The sequence below is a fragment of the Taurulus bubalis genome (genome assembly GCF_910589615.1).
Source record: "Taurulus bubalis genome assembly, chromosome: 12".
Taxonomy (NCBI): domain Eukaryota; kingdom Metazoa; phylum Chordata; class Actinopteri; order Perciformes; family Cottidae; genus Taurulus; species Taurulus bubalis.
In genome coordinates this window covers 7,106,581-7,122,198 of record NC_136600.1, presented here as the reverse complement: position 1 = coordinate 7,122,198, position 15,618 = coordinate 7,106,581, and the positions used below count along the sequence as shown (strand labels likewise).

Sequence of the window (15,618 nt, the reverse complement as noted above, 5' to 3'; positions counted from 1 at the left end):
ATATGTTTTTATTGTAAGAAAGCCCTGGAAAATGTTCCTTAACAATGTGGGGATTTCCCCCCTTCAGCTACATACTGGGCGGATACTGTTTTACGATAAGATAAGAAAGTAATACACCGAAAGGAGGAAGCCAATGAGAGAAAGGGCTCTAAGTATGAAGACCTGGCGGAGGAGTGTGGCTACCAACAGTGGCTACCAGCAGTGGGGTATCCGGTGGGATGTAGGGGCTTCGCAGGCCCGTCCTTCAGCAAAGGGTTTCCTGGGATGATAAAGGGTTGGAAAAGAAAAGCCACCGAGAGTGCTCTTGATGGCTTTGGATCAATCGAAGCGAGCCGCAGAGTGTTAGTGCTACAGGGATACAAGCCAGGGGTTGGTCAAATCTGGTGGAGTCGCCTGGGTGAGGTTGTCTGACCTGAAAGACCACAAACCCCCAATGACCCCCATGTAACATCACTGATGATGTGTCCCAGTGCATCCAGAGATCCGTCAAATAAATGATGATAAAATGAGATTAAAACAACTCCAACACCAACAAATTTAAACAAAAGTATTTTTTATTTGGCACAACACAAAAGTGCTTCATGATGACACTGCCCATGACTAGTTTGGCATAAAAACAACCTCATGGTTCAATTGTTTGTCTCATTCATTAAACCTCGGAATGAAACGTCGCCTTTATAAGTGTATTCAAATGTCACTCAGTTTTCCTTTTGTAATTGCTCACTCAGGAACCTCATAACTTTAAAACACATCATTTGCAGATAATTTCTGTGCTTTGGATAAAATGTTTTGGATGAAAGTTTCCAGTCTGCTTTGGTTGTAGTGTTTTTATTAGGAGCTGAACATAGTAAGACTCCCTGGAGTTCCAACACTGCGGAGAATTTGAAGTCCAGCAATTATGTTTACGTTATGCATATTAAAATACGTTTTAAATGTATTTATTGTTTTTGCAGTGTAGACAAATGGAACCGTGGGGGTTTTACACATATACTAGAAGACATCTCACTAATTACAGAATCATATAAACCACAGAATTATTGTACATAAATATGTTGGTCTTCTCTTTAAGTAAAAGGCACAAAAACACAGGTTCATCACTTCTCTTGAACTCAATAATTTATCTCTACAAATTGCATTTTATTCTTGTTATTGCAGACAACCCTCCCCCAGCTCATACTTTCACATTGTTTGGTCAGATATACAAGTCATTGTCAGAACAGTTGAAAGCACAACAAATACATTTTCCTGTTCTTATTTTTTTTTTTTTATAAAAACAAAACAAAAAACATGAGTGAAAATAAAGAATCTTTAGTAGCTAAGCAAAAATAGAATACAAATGTCTATATATAAAATGCATTGAAATACAAAGTAACAAGAAAGGCTACAGCAAAGGGCTGACAAGGCAGAGAAATCCAGCTTTGACCTAATAAGGAACTGTCTATAAAAAGGACACTTTTATATCTAATACCACAAAAAGATCATAAATTACTTGAGACCTTCAGAATGCATCAGTCTTTGGACGGCATCCTAATGCCTTGATGCAATGCAAAGAGAACCACTGAGGTATTTCATCTTGATTACGTCAAGCATCATGCTGGACGATGGGAGGGACATAAAAGTGCATATGAATTAAACTCATGTCTGCTCCCGGTCGACAGCAAACCCTGGACTTTCATTCCAAAATGCTGTTCCCCTCCATCGAGTGCCCTTATTCACATTCCTGTCATCGGGTAGTTCCTTTCTCCTATTCGGTGCATTAATGTATTTCTCTCACATTTGCCCCTTCCCTTGTCTGATGAAGCAGAGGGATCTAGACACACTATCTTGTATTCAGCATGTGAGGAGAGGAAGAGAGCAAGGACCCATGGGAGGCAAAAATCACTAAATCTTTGGATTGGAACATTGCCACCGTGCCTTCTTGGTGGTTTTCATCCAACTTGGTAAAAAGAAATACATTAACAATAATAGTGTTAACACCATCATTCATATCTATAAAAAAGAAAAGAAAAAGAAAAGTTGTTGTTTCTGTAAAAATAAAACAGTCACAGCAGCAATGATACACCGTCTCTCTCCTGTTCACCTTGTCACCTGATCCGGTGGAGATTATATCTACCAATCAGTGATCATTTTGAGATTCTTCACTTTGTAAACGTTGAGGGAAATACTGCATTCACGTCATATGGGAATAACAACAAGACGTGTAGGTGCTCAGACATTTCAATTGGATCTTGTACCTTTTCACATTCAACATACATGCACAGCAGTGAGTGCTGTGCTTCTTTTAAACAGCAAATCAAGAATCCTAACATCAACCGCATGAAATATCTCCACTACCAATGATATGAATTATGGATTACATTGAGTGATAGAAAAAAAATCTTCTGTTGAAATAGATAAATACATTTATAATGCATGAAGACTGTAAGGAAGTATCTTTCCCACATGACATGACTGCAACAAAATAAAGAGAGACCAGCATTTTATTGTAAAGCCGTTTTCCTTTGCAAAATTGATACTTTAGCTCTTCCTAATGCTTTGCCCTCAGAGATAACACCTTTGAAGTTGTGACATCTGTAAATAGATGCAGTATAACTTGCTTTCAATGCTATAGTGGCTAAACACACCTATTCATGAGATCCACACAGATTACAATGACATTCGTAGAGATGGCAGTAGCCGATCTCAGCACCTTTTTAGAGTTATGAATGTACTTGAACTTGAAGATATGTGGCGGTGTTCTTTGGCTTGCCTTGGCGGTGGCAACAGGTAGATCTTTTTCTAGTCAGGATGTACAAACATTTCTTGGAGACACAATGATGCTCTGGAGGTCAAATAATCTTACCGGTTAAGTTAAACCCCAATGGGTGACACAAAATCCATAGTTTCTTTGGCTGAGTTGCAAATGGTAGACTGAAGCCCAGTGAAAATGACACGAGTAAGAGGTAGCTAATGTTACAAAGCCTAGCACTCTTGCTGCCAATTGCAATATATTTAATCTTGCCATACTGAGTTATCGGATTAAGCTAATTAGCTAGCTAATTAGCTAGCATGCTGTTCCAAGATCATGAATGCTATTGTCATGAATGAACAGAGATAAAAAGCAGCCACTGTCCTTTATATATTTACCATTCAAGTTTTCTTTTTAGATCCCTGTTTTTTTTTCCCATTTTGGTTGAAATCAACCAATTTTGCCTCCAGAGCTGCTCTGCATCTGAAAAAAACATTTGTACAACAACATGGTGTAAGTGAAAACAACCATAACAGAGAGTTCTGTAAGTCATACATCCAGCACCATGTCATAGGGTGTTTCCTTCTTCCTCTTCCCACACCTATTTATGAGCACTGTGTACAACGTCAACAGTACGACCCAGTAGCTGGCATAGACGACTGCCCCTATGACCAGAACAATCTTTTCTGATTCAGGAAAGGGCTTTTTAGTCTGCAGGATTACAGTATAGATAATCCCGATGAAGAGGATAGTGAACCAAACTGATATGGGAATCAGACCAATGAAGTTCACCACCACCGTTTTCCTCCCCGAGGTCCCCCATCCAGACTTGTTGATTGTTGCTATTGCGAACATTTTGGCCGGCAACAGGCTCGACATGTACAGTACGGAGTAGAACGACATGAACACCATGACAATGTTACCTCGGAGGCAGCTGGCAAACGAAGCCTTGATCAGCGCCACCGCCTGCACAATGAGCAGAAACAAAAGAATACTCCAGAGCCTTCCTTGGTAGAAGAGTTGGATCGCGGTGGCGATGAGGAAGAAAGGGAAGAAGCCTGTGATCACGGCCTCATAAGTCATCCATAGATGGTGCTTGTGGAACCACAAGGAGTTGTAGAGCCATTCTCTGAAATATGACTTACTCCATCGAGTTTGTTGATTGAGCCATCGCAGGTATGTATCCGGCGTCTCAGTGAGGCACTTCGATCGAGCCGTATATTTGGTTGCGTACCCGAGGCTTAGAACTCTGTTGGTGAGATGGCGGTCATCCCCAAAACTGCAGTGGGATCCCATGAAAGTCTGATTGTACCAGTCCTCAAGGAACTCGTGCAGGAGGGAGTTCCGGTACATTCCTAAAGGCCCGCTGATGCACTGCACGCAACCAAAGTAGGACTGGCAGGCCCGCTCAATGTTGAAGGCCATCCAGTACCGCACACTGCTCAGGAAGGAGATCCAGGACTCATATTTATTTAGGATCTAGGGAGGAATTGAAAGGCAAAAAGTTAGAGGTTCGACATCAAAATTAAAATGATGACATGTCACCTTCAAGGAATAGGAAATTGTCGTTTTGTAACCAACCTGTACATCTCCTCCAACGCCTCCCACCAGAGGGTCTTCCTCGAGAACCTTCACCATCTCCACCGATGATGCCGGGTCCAACATCGTGTCGGAGTCACACACCTGAGTAAAACCCACAAAATAGACAGTGAATTAGCTGCATTATCAGGTCAAAGGTCATCTGCTTCTGTCATGTAAAAAGGCCTTATAGAAATGTATTAGATTGAGGCTGTAGATGGCAGCCACTGCAATGCCACTTACAGTTCTTGGTTATGCCACTGACAGGCTCTGGTTGTTAACGCTGTAAAAAGCCATTTTAGTGGATGTTAAGTTACATTGAAGCTGCAAAAAAATGCCCTAGCAGCTCGTTTTGCGGATGTTGGTTACAGCGCTACCCCTCAATACTGTACCAATTTAAAAAAAGATTATCCCTCTAAGTGTCACCTAGACACAAGAACACGGGGGAAAAGATTCCAGGTTGAAAAATACCAATGTTACCCTTTACATTAGAATGGCAATATGGCCAGCAGGTGAAAACCCTGCAACAAAAAGTAACTACTATCTTTCTGATCCTGTTTTATCTCTCTTCGTTCCCTCTTATAAATGGTAATGGTTTCCTCCCAAACAAAATCAGGTGATGAAAACAAACCTACACCCCAATCCCCATGAGCAAAACACATCTGTTACAGGCTGAGACTGATGATAGTAAAAAGGCATGCAACCCTGTCCCTCCTTTGTTGAGGAGTACTGGCATGATTATTGGCAGCGCTCAAAGCGTTCTCAAACAAGAGTTTTCTGGCAGGCTGCATCAGCTGCAGCTGTTACACAGCATAATTTTTCAAAGTTTTGAAGATTGAAGTCCCCTTTTCTCTTATTTGCAAACTTTTTAAAATTATTCTAATATGATTAAAGTTTTGACTCCTTGCTTAAGATGCAATTTTCTAACACTACCAGCTGAATATTACTGAACAATATGATGAAGTGACACTTTGTGCCTTCGGCAAACTATGGAAGTTACATAGTTTCCTTTTGATGGAATATTATGCTCTTGGTTCACAAACATAATATATTTCTGCATCACAGCTCTGTTGTTTATTTTTACATTTACTGACTACAGGATAAAAACCTGTTTCCTGGTACTTCATCAGGTCGTGTGTTTTAACATGCTTTTATCTACCGCATATATATTCAAATCACATCATTGCACAATGTTTGCATTATCATACTTTGTGAGCCAGCCAAATAGCCTTGGGAACTACCTTTTCCGAAGATGTATTTCAAGTGTCATTAACATACATAGCCTGTCTTATTCAAGTTCAACTTTAAGCTTTTTGAGATGTTTTTCAAGCAAACATACGCATACCAAATTAAACTTTTTTTTTTTCTTAAACATTTTTGGGGCTCGAGTCTGAATATCACTCATGCAGATGATGCAACAGTCAGCACTGTGAAACAGATCTGTTCTTACACTTAGACATAAGCTACCGCTGCCCCTCTTCGCGCTACACTTCACAACACGATGCATGCACACAGCCACCGACCATCTACAGTGAAACGCAACACAAAAGACTCTTTGTGGACCCCGTGTTTGGTTTGGCAGAGCCCCCCTCCCTCTCCCCAGACATCTCTTTCTCCGTCTCTCGCTCTCTCTCTCTCTTCCCTTTCAGCTCACACTGATGTCAGCTGTCCTTGTCTCACATCTACAAATATATTCACACATACCACTAAATATTTCAACTGTTATATATTCTTGTCTAATTTCACCATTCATTAACCATTTCACCCCAATTATCTTCCCCTTTCACCATTATTCTTCTCATTAAAACGTATCTACTGAGATCCATTTCTATTTCAGTGACTTACCTGCACATAGTCTATGCTTCGCCCCAGGGCTTTGAAGGCTGTGTACATGACCTCTCTCTTCCCTCCCCACTTCTGCATGATGCACACACACTTGTTGTTGAGGACCGTCCTGGTGACCTGCTGCAGGCCCTCGGCGTAAGTCTCATCCGTCTCCTCAGGCCCTCGGCTGTGAAAGTTACTCCGCCACACGTATGTGGCAGATTTGTCCCGTCCCATGATCTCTTTGAAAATATCCATCATGTACAAGTCATCGTCCGTGTTCCCGTCGATCACCATGATCACCTTGATCCCCGGGTACGTCAGCCTCTTCACTGACACCAGGCATTTCTTCAGGTAGTTTGGGTCCTCTTGATACGCCGCAATGCACAGAGCCAAGGTCTTATTCAGTTTGATCGGCGTCTCTAAGGACCGCCGCATGTTTCGGTGTTCTAAGAGTGCAAAGAGGCTCTGGATAATGAGGTGGACTACCAAGATGGCGCCATAGAGGCCGAAGGATAGGTGATTGCGAGCTGTGGTGAAGAACTGGTAGCCCATGATGTAGGCTGTGGAGATGCCCACCAGGAGGGACACGCCGAACATGGTGGTGCCAAATATCCGCAGGTAGGTGAGGACTCTCTGGCACTTCATCTAGGGGCAGAATGTGGAGACGAGGGTTAGGCAAAGCAACACAAATGGCTGGATTATGATATGGAGTATCAATTACAAGCTGAATGCCATGGGATGAACAGCTTTTATTCACTTCCTGTAAATATCAAATGTTCTGTGATTTGGAGAGGGAAAAGGAAACTTTAAACTGTATTTATGTTAAAAGTGAGTTTCATGCTGCACACATAGTGCTGCATTAACTGACTTCCATACCATCATTAGAATGTATTAAGCTTTTACAGCTCTTCTATAGCACACACATAGAGGAGCTGTTTGATTATGTTTGATTAGAACAAACCCAGGTAGAGAAAGCAGTAAAGTTCCTCCCCCTCTTTCCCTCCCTCCATCCCCCTCTCCTTCCCTTCACCCATCCCCAAAATCCCGGTCTAAATGTCAGACAGTTGTGACTAGCCGATTGTTTGGTGGGTTAGTGTGGGTGGGCGCACGTTACAAGGTTTCTTGACCTAATTAAGCATCAGGTCCGACAGCCCCTGCCAAACGTCTGAGGGCTCTCTAAATGCCCGGGAGAAACTATTATAACATAATATATTATGTTTTTACTTCTAGTTCAAAAAGATTTCCGGGCAAGTAACTCTGATCTCGACCGTGAACGATTATTCAGTGTGAACATTTCCTGCTTTTGTGTCTAAACTCTGACCGACTTGAGCCCCGCTGCTCCAAATCTTCTGCTCAGAATGATGAAGTTCGCTCTGCTGCTACCGCCATCTGTTTGGCAGAGCAGCCGAGACCCACTCAGCGTGGCTCAGCTCGGCTCAACGCAGAGCGGACCGCCCTGTGATGTCATCTGTTTGTATCTCCGTGGGAACAAGCAGACAAGAGCTTTTTTAGATTTTGCTCAATACTGCACGTGTGCTTCTTCCCCTCTGCGACTCCCCATAGAAAGTACAACAAGGGCATCACTTCTTCGACTAAGTAGAAACAGAGATGTGGCTGAACAGTGAAGCGTTGGAGAGCGTGCCATGATGTTGCTTTTATTAGGACATGCCTTTTTGCTTGGCATATCGACGGGAGTTTGACCCTTTGACATTACGGAGGTTAAAGTTAACGGCGCCCATGTGGGACATCACTTTGACGTTTAAATAATGTGTATTATAGCATATTTCATCATCTTACATCGAGACGTGGAAGTTACACATGTACGTTTAGTCAAGACAAGCAAAGCATGTAAATGAATACGAACAATAAAGTCCTCAAAAGTCCAGCAGAGAGCGAGAGAGTAAAAAGCAGTAACATGTTGTTAAAAGACAGACAGGGAGAGGGGCAGAGGAAGGCAAAGCCAGAAAGAGAAAAAAGAAATCAGAAAAGAAGATATCTAGAAAGACTGCAAGAGGAAAACAAAGCAAGAGACAGTCAGAGAGTAGCAGAGGCCGAGAGAGGAATATGCAGACACACCCCTTGGCTCCGACATAATGCCTTGTTCATCTGATCGCTGCATGAGAAAGCCACAGCCAGTGTAGCAGGCCTCCTCTGGCACGTGGCATGGCTCCTAACGTCAGCCGCTCATTTATAAGACCCCTGACACACACACACACACATATATGTACGCACAAATGCACCTATAAAAGCTTATTACACTAGGGAAGAGAGAAAGAGAGGGGAGTGTGTGTCTGTGTGTGTGTGTGTGTGTGTGTGTGTGTGTGTGTGTGTCTGTAAAAATACACTTTTTTAATTGCATTAAGAGTGCAATTCACTTCAGACCTCCTTTAGTTTGTGCACGTACTGTATGTGTATATAATGTTTTACAACTATATTAGGCAGTGCAGAACTAACTCTCTCTGCATCCACTTTGAATGAACACAGTCACTACGTAGGATAAAACATGTTTTAACCTAAATGTGCCAAATATATGTTTCTAATGGTTTGTGGATGTTTGGATTATATATTATATTGTAAAATTGTTTCGTTGTGATTAGGACAGAAAGTCATCACAAATAGAAAATGTTCTATATACATCCACAACCAGGCATCAGACACTTTTACACCGGAGGTTACTGTTAGTAATGTTAGTTACTGCTAGTTCACCTAACCTGTTTGTCTTGTATGGCTGGAAATGTTGTCGTTTTATGATGTGTTTACAATACGAAAGCAAACTGTGACGATCGATTCACGTCATAGTCCAGGGATGTAAAGCTCCGTCGGGCTCTTGTCTCATTGCAGACCAACAGGAGTTTTTCTAACGCATAGTGATTCAGTGCAAAAAAAAAGACACGTTGCAGACATGGCACTTGCTGCTTTGCTTTTCATAGCATCTCATACATTCTCCCGGGCTTGTGATCCAATGCAAAGGCCAAGACCCACAATTAGCTCAGACTGCAGGAAGATTAACTGCAGACTAAAAAAACAATCATGCCGGTTGTCTAAACTTGACCCCAGGCCCCGAGACATAGAGGCTCTAATCAGAGGAGTATCTGTGACAGTATCATTGACACATGTGGATGTTGTCACTTAGGGGTAGCGCGTACGTGTAGCGACGCATGTCTCTATATGACGTTTGTGTGTGCGAGTCGAAGGTGTCAACATCACATCTGGATGACATCACCCGAGCTTTCTGTTTGTTTTTGTGTCTCGGCACACGTAAGTGATAGGACCCCATCACTATCTGTGTGTGTGTCCGACCCCACGCTGACCTTGGGTCTGCAGAGTCACTCTAACGTCATTAACGGCCTCTTGAGTATAATTCCCACTGGTTCTGTGTCCAAGATAATTTTACTAAAATATCAAGCCTTGCATGGATGGAGAGTAGATGGGTTAGCAGAGAGATGTACTGATGGATGAATGAATGAATGAGTTGTCTCGCTCTGTCTTGTGGTGAAAACTCTATATGGCTCTGTTTGAAATAACATTACTGTCTATTTCCTATTGAGATTTAACAGTAAAAACAACACAGAGGTTTTCTTACAAGTGACAGCAGCCTTGATATTGCAACAATATTCAGTGGGGTAAAGGTGTTTGAATACCTGGACTAAATGGAAATAGCCTGTTGAGCAAGGCACTGAGCCCTCCAACTGTAACATGCTGCAGTACTAGCTGTACATTTGTGCATTTATATTTATCTGCTAGGTTGGCTGATGATGTAGAATCCCTTCTCAGTGCCATGCAATTATCTGAAATGAATCCCCTGTAGCCTGTTAAAATACAACATCCTTCATATATAAAGTATCCATCTATCTTCTGTTCAATCTCTAAAATGTTCACGTATAATTGTGTGTTATTGACATTGAGTATCAGATTAAGCATATTCATGTTCCTTGTGTGTACATGGGGAACTCTGTGACCCATTTAAGTTTTTCTTCAGTTCATAAGTGATTTAGTGTCGACATGAAAATCTCCAAATGCTGTAGTAACCCTTATTTAAGTTATGTAAGAGCGGATAGATGTCAAATATATTATGTGCCTTGTCTGAGTAGATGTGAATGCCATTAAGTCTCACCATCGTTGCTGAATGCTGGCTATGTGTACGTGTGTGTGTGTGTGTGTGTGTGTGTGTGTGTGTGTGTGTGTGTGTGTGTGTGTGTGTGTGTGCACGCAAATATGTGAGCTAAGCATAAAATGTACAGTGTGTGTGTGCTCAAGCAGTGGGGAGTTTCTGGCACAACTTCAACTACTTACAGGGTAGGAAAAAAGTCTGAAAGACAACTTTATTGTTCAACAATAAAGTTGTTCAAGATACAACAAAGTGTTACTGTAGTTTTGACCTTCACCACGAGTGTAGCCAGTGTGCGTACATGCACACGTGCGTGTCTGTGTGTGTATTTGTGTGCAGAGAGGAAGAGATGGTTTGACTAACACAGGGGAGCAGTGGAATTGCTGTCAGCAGGGCTGTACTTCCAAGGCCTGTGATGGAACGCAAAATATAACAAGGCTCGCCAGACCCTATGTGTGTGTGTGTGTGTGTGTGTGTGTTTCTTTATACAGTAACTACTATATGTGTATGTGAATCTGTGCGCGGGTCATTACTGTATTCTCTGCACAGGCAGTATAAATCTGAAGCAGAGCCAAGAAAGACAGCTTGCTGGTTGTGTGGGGCTGAGATAACATAAAGCTAACATCTTTATGCTATTCTGACTCAGCAGTCGCAGATTAGAAGTGTCGCGTTCATAAATCAGAGGCTCTGGCCAGATGAGTGCTGCTCATATAAAACTTTAATGTTGCTCTGAAGAGTGAGCCAGCTCACACCTGTGGCTATATACGTTACGTTATATGACTCAGGCTGAGAAATGGCTTTAATATAATAAACATAGTTATGCCTATGCCATTATCCCTATGGAGCTACAATAAATAGGCTGTAATAATACAACATATTAATGGTATTTATAAAAGTTTCCCAGTGTTGATCCATTGAAGACATATTGAACCGCTACCACCTGAAGATGGTCCACAGACGGCTGCATGGTGTGTTGGTGCTCATTATTGTTTTGTGTTGTTTGTGTTGTAAAAACAGTTTTCTGCTGTAATTCCCGGAGCTCTTTCACCAGAGAGCGGACTTACTTCCAACTTTTATGTTAACTTCTGTGTAATTACTGGACATTCCAGTCAAAGGTGCACTCACCCTCATGCGCCATAGGAGAGGGAAACGCGCCTGCACTCGTGCGTCTCCGCGTTCATGGATTTCGTACACCGCTGCCATGCATATATCTCTCTAACGTCTGCTCACTGTGCAACAAAGTGGACAAACTTCAGCTACTGGTGGGAGGAGACAGAGACTTTTCTTCAACCCCGCCCCTGTGAGTACGCTTGTTCGGTGTTTACATGCCGCTGCCGCAGGGCAACGTGCAGTTGCAGTTGAAACAAGGACTCAAAACCTATAGGATCACAGGACTCAATGACTACAGGCCCGTCACCCTGACCTCTGTGGCCATGAAGTCTTTTGAACACTATCCTGTCCCACCTCAAACCCCTCACTGACCCACTGCTGGTAATATATATGCAGTAACATGAATATATGGATGTAAAATAAACAACTGTCATGTTGCTGTATGTAAACTTGACTAATCTTATAATGGCTCTGTTTTTGGACTCCAGTCTAAATGACACTGTTCATCAAAAGGTGTGGCTAGGAAGCTGCTGGCCCTTCCTCCCTCCCCCCTTTTCTCCTCTTCTTCATTATCCAGCTCGTAAACCCCCCACGTGGTCACAGGGTGCTATTGTTGTGGGAGCATTGTCATTATAACCACAACTAAACAGAAACACCCCCTCGCTGTGCTAATTGCATGATTGGAATCAGGTGGACCGGGCCACAACTGGCAAAGGTACAATGTTTCAACATAACTTGGGAGTTGACTTTTACATTCCGTGTCTTTTTATTTCCTCACACTATGTACGCTGTGAGAATCGATCGGACATTACAACATCCGAGTGGACTGTTTTGTGTTACTCTATATGTCTCATACTGCAACAGTTGAGGGTTGCATCATTGGACAGTTTCATTCGATTCAAAAAGTGAAGGTGAAATTCATTATTTGATGGAAACACTGTGGTATATCGGTTCCCAAGTTTAAAGCCAAACTAGTATTTGGCTTGTTCTCCCTCCAACTCATCTACTGCAGTATTCAGTAAGAAAAAAAGAGGAAGTGGGCTGAAATGAAGTGAGTTAGTGATAGAGGGATGGATGGCAGAAGGGACCAAAAGAAGGGATGGGGGAGGAGACTGCAGGCACGGCGGGGGGCTTGGATCAGGCCCCGCCAGCTGAGGCACTGGAATAACGCCACTGTGGCAAGCTCCAAGATTTCCAGCCAAATCACAGATGCGACAGAATGCCTCCCTCTTTCCTACATAGTTCATTTTTACAGTAGACAGTAAAAGTGTTTTGTTTGTTTTTTGTTCGCCCTTCACTGTATGAAATACAAAGCTTCTTTCTCCTGCTTCCGAAAGCCATGAAATGTCTGCAGTAAAAAGTTTTAAATTGTTGTTTTAAATTGTAAACGGTCTCTGTCATCCATTTATCCAACACATTTTCTTTTTTATCTGTCTACAGACCGTTATCAACTGTGCTCTAAAATAACTGGCTTGCTCCCTACATGGCAGGAAGTTCTATTCTAGTGCTTTGTTGTATCATAGTTAATCACAGCTGAGAGATAACATAAGAGGCAGGAACCCAAAGCAAGGATGTGACAGTGATCTAGATTGGAGATGTCAGACCGTTTGTCATCCGAGCTTTTAAGAAGAGATCTCAAAATATCCTATAAGAAACATCTTTAATAGCACAGAACATGAAAATGCCCCGGAGCCAACTATGTCTGCTGTGCAGCTACTCAAACACAGCTCACTTTAAACAGCTCCTGGGTTACCTTACCGCAGCTCCTGGACCTAAACGTTAACATTGGCATCAGCCCTCCTTGTGAGACCCATGAGTCACTGTAAGCCAAACTCAGCAACCTCGCTTGCATCAACATTTTCACTTTTACTCGCCGCTACTTTACCAAGAGAACCTGGAACAAACTGTGGCATTAATGCAGCATAAATGAGGTGGCTGGTTGTGTTGGTACTGTGTGGGATGCACACCCTTATCCTAACTTCAGCAGTTGGCAGCCTCAAGGCCTTACACGCTGAAGGACCCATGCTGCGAGCAGTAATGGCACGTGGGACTTGTTGTGAGCCCTAATGGAGACCAGCCATGGAACAGCTTCCTCTGTCAAGTAGTAAACTGCTCGGTGCGCTGTGTGGAAGAACATCCTGTTGCAATGATGAGCATACAGTGAACCGAGTCACCTATTGAAGAACGTTACTTTTCTTCCGCTTTTGCCGTCCCCATGCAGCTATACAGCAGGCATTCTTCATGGACTACCCACATTGCTGCGCATGAGAATGAAATCTCTGTTTAAGTGCTCAAAGTTCCACTAACAGGCACCGGAGATGGATTGCCTTCCTCACTGTAGCCCACTGAGCCAAATGCTCAGCAGAGGTTCTCCCTGGAGGGCTGAGATGAAGGACAGTATGTTGGTTTTAGGCTGGATACATGTGTGCTTTGACAGAGGGTCCACACATGCACTGATTATATACGAAGAACTAGTGCCCTGAAGCTATCATTGTAAAATCTGCACATGCATTTTACATTAATACTGATCAGCGCGGCAGCTACTGTGAAAGTGTCTCCAGAGGTACAGGGATGCTGGGCATATTTCTAAACAATAATGCACTGCAGAAGAGCAGCTAACGTGAGAAAGATGTGGTGGGTAAACGTATATCTTGTTTCAGATACTGTTGGAAAAGCCAGCAAGTGTAAGTCCCTATACGCAGTAGAGGGGCACGTGGACTCCTCACATTGATGTATTAACACTGACAAGTGGACTAAACGCTTCATCACCCCTTACAGGTGGATATCACTATGGTTCCAGCTTGCACAGCGTGAGAACAAGAATGCATCATTGAACGATGACCCAGGCCAATAGGAAGAAACTCTGTGCTGTACGTCGTAGATCAATGTCAGGAATGCTTAGACTCCCAGCTCACAGATAGGCATTCCTGCAGTGGGTTTTTACATGAGCCAATAGTGGTGTCTGCACACTGAGAGGTCAGCGTGGGAGGATGGAGAACGAGAATATGTGCATGGGTCCCTATAACCATCAAGCAGTGTTTAAGTGGCACCTGGTTTCAGTCACGTTTGCATGCATCTATCTCCTCAGTCACGTCAGTCTGGAGCTCAGAAGGGCAGGATGGACATTTCAGCGAGGAACACGTCTGTCACCACTACCATGCCTGCTCAGAGGGCATGATTTTTTTTTAGCATGAATTATTGTCCAAAACATGAGGTCCATTCTGTGTTCACGTGTGTGCAAATATCAAAAAAATCAAATTACGCGCTCCAACGCTGAACGTGCCCAAATTCAGCCTCCCAATTGGTTCACAGACCTCACAGAATGACGAACAGGTTTCGACGTCATCAATTCGTTTCGTTGTCGGGCTGAAGTTAACTGGTTCAGCAAAAAAGTCTCTGAATGATTAGAAGACTAATCTGAGCGGATATGTTTCGCACGTTTCCACAGCTGGCAGATGCTGAGGCAAAGAGGAACGCAGATGTCCGTGCCAGTTTGGACACATTACACTTGCGAGACACGTTTTTTCTTCTTCCTTAGTGTCAATGCAATATTGTTTTAATACAGTAGCTAACATCTGTGGAGGGGGAAACAAGGATTTCCCACCTAAAACCTGGATCATCCACGATTTACGCACGACCGTTAAGGCACTTAAAGGCAAATGACAGCTGGCATGCCCTCCAACTTAAAGCATCTCTCTCTTTATTGAGATACAACAAAATGAACAACTTTCTTAATATTTGAAATGATGAAAGACATCTCATATATACATAAGAGCATCAACATGTCCAAAAAGAAAGACTTAAATGCATTGATTGCTACAGGCTTCTGGACATGCATCCCTGTCAGTCACCAGACCAAATGCTCTCTGGCCGCCTACCTTGAAGCAGCTGTCGTCCTCTCGTTCGTCCTTGAGGGAGGATGCGGTCAGCTCCGGCAGCTCTGGTGCCGCTCCACAGGGAGAAAAAGTCTCGACAAAGTTTCAGAGGACACTTGTGTAGTAAAGAGTCTCATGAATCCGCTGACACTGATCCTCAGGGATAATAGGGAAAAGTATTTTTTCACGCACGTTCCTCTAAGTTTTCTAAACGAGATGCTAAAAAAAAAAAAATCCAAGACTGCTTGTCTTCACTGGTTTCTAACAGTGTGTCTGCGGTCATCAACTACACACCGCACGGTTCTTGGGTGTGCACACATTATGTCAGTCACTTTTGCCATCATTCATGTAAAAAAAGTATAAATAAATAGACTATGCAAAAAAAGATAAAT

General features: G+C 42.9%; 1 protein-coding gene across 1 annotated transcript; it reads right to left on the bottom strand.

The window, feature by feature from the left end:
* Positions 1–3,277: 3,277 nt before the first annotated feature.
* Positions 3,278–15,359, bottom strand: has2 (hyaluronan synthase 2; the record flags this gene model as incomplete). Its single annotated transcript, XM_079226989.1, has 4 exons — positions 15,230–15,359; positions 6,152–6,778; positions 4,310–4,411; positions 3,278–4,207 (listed from the first exon to the last, which is right to left on the bottom strand). The coding sequence occupies exons 2-4, from the start codon at positions 6,776–6,778 to the stop codon at positions 3,278–3,280; spliced, it is 1,659 nt and encodes a 552-aa protein (XP_079083115.1). The 5' UTR covers positions 15,230–15,359.
* Between the last annotated feature and the right edge of the window lie 259 nt (positions 15,360–15,618).